At 40.6% G+C, this 4,242-nt stretch overlaps 1 protein-coding gene across 1 annotated transcript; it reads left to right on the top strand.

The window, feature by feature from the left end:
• Positions 1–261: 261 nt before the first annotated feature.
• Positions 262–1,194, top strand: LOC127096538 (receptor-like protein kinase ANXUR2). Its single transcript, XM_051035095.1, has one exon. The coding sequence runs from the start codon at positions 262–264 to the stop codon at positions 1,192–1,194; it is 933 nt and encodes a 310-aa protein (XP_050891052.1).
• The last annotated feature ends 3,048 nt before the right edge of the window (positions 1,195–4,242 follow it).

Below are 4,242 nucleotides of genomic sequence, written 5' to 3'. Positions count from 1 at the left end.
GCAATAATTAAGAAGGCACATTGACACTTACAACTGAAGTAGGAATTGGACTTAGCCTGGCATGACCATGCTGATCAGTATTATTAAGTCTATTTACTTGCTCCATTGAATTCGGATACTTTGACTCTTACCTTTAAACCTTCTGACAAGCAAAAAGGTGCTTTTGCTTTCGTCAATGGCATTCAATTGATTCTGATTCCTGAATTGTTTGACTCTGTTGCATTGGTAGGGTATGTTAAACAAAAATTAAAAGTCAAAACCATGAGCTTGCAAACCATGTTTAGATTAAACATTGGTGGGCAGTATGTGTCTCCAGCCCAAGATTCTGGCCTTTCTAGGATGTGGTACGACGACACGCCTTACCTGTATGGTGCATCCACAGGTGTCACCAACAAAGCTACCAAGGATGTTCAAATCAACTACCAGACTATGCCACAATACATTACTCCTGAAACTGTCTACTCAACGTCAAGATCAATGGGAGATGATAAGAACGCGAACATAGAATACAACGTCACGTGGATTTTCCAAGTTGATCCAAATTCCATGTACCTCGTGAGGTTGCATTTCTGTGAATATTATTATTCCAAGGTGAACGAGGTTGTTTTCAATATACTTATCAACAACCAAACGACAGAGCCTCAAGCTGATGTTATTGGGTGGACAGGAGGTAAAGGTGTGCCGACTTATAAGGACTATATGATATATGTCCAAGACGGTGAAGGGGATGAAAAACTTTGGCTTGCACTGCAGCCAACACCTGAGACAAAACCAGAGTTCTATGATGCCATACTCAATGGGGTAGAGATATTCAAGCTCAATGACACAGAATTGTCTGGCCCCAATCCTCAGCCTTCAGACATGCTCCTAGAAGACCAAGCAGAGGAAAGAGGTTTCCAAACACACGAAGGATATAACAGGAAAGACGTCATTGGTGGAGCTGCTGGAGGTGCTGCAGGTTTTGCTTTTATGGCGGCAATCTGCATTACTGTCTTCAACAAGAAGAAGAGAGTTCCAGGGTCATCCACAAACACAAGCTGGCATCCCATATACGGAAACTCACACACAAATGCCAGTAAATCCAAGTCTGGGAAGAGCATTTCCAGTGCAAACCTCGCTGCCATGGCTCGAGGTCTGTGTCGATATCTGGGCGATCACTATAGTGATCCAATCACTGATCCCCAATTTCATTAACTCCTGATTGGTTCATCTCTAGCCAGTTTGTAGGTATATACTCATGGTGATTATTTCATTATCCATTTTCTTTAAATTATTATACACGCAGGATTTAGAAGTTGAGTGTGATTCTGTTAAGGATTGTTGCAGGGCCTGCTGTCACTACTGTTATGACGTTTTGGGCGTGACAAGGCATAGCTCCAGTTCAAGGATGTTAAGTTCCGGAAAATTGGATACATGACAATAAGGCCAGCACCAACAATGATCTTATCGTTGGATGGAGAGAAGCTAATGCCAGCAGTTGGTGTCAAATGCTCGTCTTTACAATTGTACATTACACCTGTGACAGTATTAGTATGACTCTTAAAGTTTTTAATACCGCACTTCCTTTGCAAATCCCATATCTTTACAACTTGATCACTTCCTCCATAACACATATATTTGGATGCCTTGTTGTTGAAACTGACAGCCAATATTGACTCCTCAATGTTGTCAACATTATCAACTGGGATAGTCCCCATGTTGTGTCCATTCTTACGCCCGAAAGAGATCCTGTTATCATCACCAGGACTTGCAACAACCATATTTGAGTGATTCCATTTGACTGAATTGACTTGAAATCCAGGAGAAGGAGTGAAGCTAAAGGTACAAGGATCGCCAGGTTTGACGGAAGAGTCGAAAAGCTTGTCGGAAGCGTCGAATATTTTGACAGTGTCGCCGCCAAAGGCAGCCAACAACGACATTGATGGATCCAAGAGATTTGTCGCCGCTGTAACCAAATTGAAAATTTCAAAAGACAATGGGATATTTCTATAGTGTGGGATTCCCATCTAAAAGTATGCCGAATGCTCTCCTTTGAATGGTCCTCTGGCAAATTCTCTTTTCCTCATCATTACTAATCAACCAGCAGTGAAGATTCCTTCAGTGCAGCATCAATGAGTAATTGGTCCCGTGTGAGCTTCTTTGCCTTTTTTTTCTAAAAGAAGCAAACACTTGTATAGGAACAAACCCTTCCTTGTTCCCTCTGACGAGACTCTCTTTGTATTTTAGAGACCTTATGTATGATGAATTAATCATATGCTATGTAAATGGTGGACCATGATTGAATAAATGAATGAAATAAACAAAATATGACTGAGGATGTGGAAATTCTCGAACATGAAAAATGGAAAAATTTCCAATGTAATGAAGAAATATTGAAAATTTTGAATATAAAAATGTAGAATTTTGAATGTGAAATGGAGAATATAAATGCGAATGAAGAAATATGCATGGAATTTCTTTGAATCATGAAGGAACGGAAAATGAATGTGAATGACGACTAAAAATCAAAACTTGTACTTGACACATAATTCCTTTAAAAGAAAAGTGAGAACTAGTAATGTGACAAGGTGAGGTCAATAATCACTTCGATGAAACTGGAACGAAATATGAAACATGAGGTTCACTTGATTCCGACAAATGAAAGATGTTTCAAATCTCGTATGGCTAAAGAGATTAATCATCTTATACAAAAAATAAAGAAACAAAACTCAAAAGACAAACATGGATTGGCCTTGGTAGCAAGTCCAACAACTAACGTTGGTGGGTAGCATCTTGACCAGATGGAATGGTCATGAAAAAAAGAATGCAAACGAATGATCTATGAGAAAAAAATTCAGGGCCAAAATCGGGGTATGACACTACTGTGAAGGGCGTTGACCCTATTGTTGTCAAGAGTAACAACACTCCTATCCTGGTTGGCCAGTCTGGCATGTTAAAAGAGGATGGTGATGAGATGCTGAGGCTCATCAAAAGGAGTGAATATAACGTTGTTGATCAATTGCTAGATACTCCATCAAAGATATTTGTCTTATCTTTGTTGATGAATTCAGAGCCACACCACGAAGCTTTGCAGAGGGTGTTGGACGTGGCATACGTGGACCGCGATGTCACAATCGAGCAGTTTGATAGCATTGTTGCAAATATAACTGCTTGCAACAACTTGAGCTTCTGTGATGTTGATCTTCCCGAGGAGGGAAAAAACCATAATTTGGCTCTACACATATCAATGAACTATAAGGATGATGCCTTGTCCAATCTGTTGGTGGACACAGGGTCATCACTTAATGTGTTGCCAAAATCCACTCTTGCTAAACTTTCTTACCAGGGGCCTCCCATGAGGCAGAGTGGAGTGGTTGTGAAGGCGTTTGATGGATCGCGCAAAACTGTGATCGGTGAATTAGAACTCCCGATCCGTCTTACAGTTGTTTGCTTGGTAGACCATGGATTCATGAGGCAGGCGCCGTGACATCCATCCTACACCAAAAATTGAAGTTTGTGAAGAACAAGAAGTTAGTGGTGATAGGGGAGAGAAGGCTCTTTTGGTCAGTAATTTATCTTCCTTTTCCTATATTGATAAGGTTGGGACTCCGTTCCAAGCCTTATCTATTGCTGAGCCTTCAAGGAAAAGACTTTCTTCATTTGTCTCCTACAACGATGCAAAGTTGGCCATTGAGCATGGTGCAACTACTGGTTTGGGGCAAATGATCAAGTTGGAAGATAATAAGTCCCGAGCTGGCATAGGGTACTCTTTGTAACACCTCAAAATTTGCCCTCCTCTCTTGGGACTAGCATAACATATTACATATCATTTTTAGGTCATTAGGCATTGCATATTGCATATCATGTGGTTACATTGTGCAAGCCATCCTCACAAGTCTTGATCAAAAGATGAGGGAGTCAAAGTGCAAGCTAGGATTTCATTGGACTGGTCATTGATCATCTGAGGATGTGGAGTTCAAATTAGGGTTTCATGATTCTCAAAGGAGATTGGTCTTCATTTTGATTACAATGATTCATCATCATCATCTTGGTTTGATATCATCAAGTTTTGAAGCACATTCCTTGAGATTAGGGTTTTGACCACTAGTCAACCCTAATCAGTTGCATTGGGCCAATCAGGGCATGATCAGGAGATGAGGTCTATGATGGATGTGGGGAGCATTTTATGATTTTATTGTGCATATTGAGGCTAGGGTTTCACCCTTGAGCCATTTCATCAGAAGATTGGGGCTCAGATTGATC

Source organism: Lathyrus oleraceus, chromosome 6, assembly GCF_024323335.1.
Source record: "Lathyrus oleraceus cultivar Zhongwan6 chromosome 6, CAAS_Psat_ZW6_1.0, whole genome shotgun sequence".
Taxonomy (NCBI): domain Eukaryota; kingdom Viridiplantae; phylum Streptophyta; class Magnoliopsida; order Fabales; family Fabaceae; genus Lathyrus; species Lathyrus oleraceus.
This window is presented reverse-complemented; position numbering and strand designations above follow the sequence as displayed.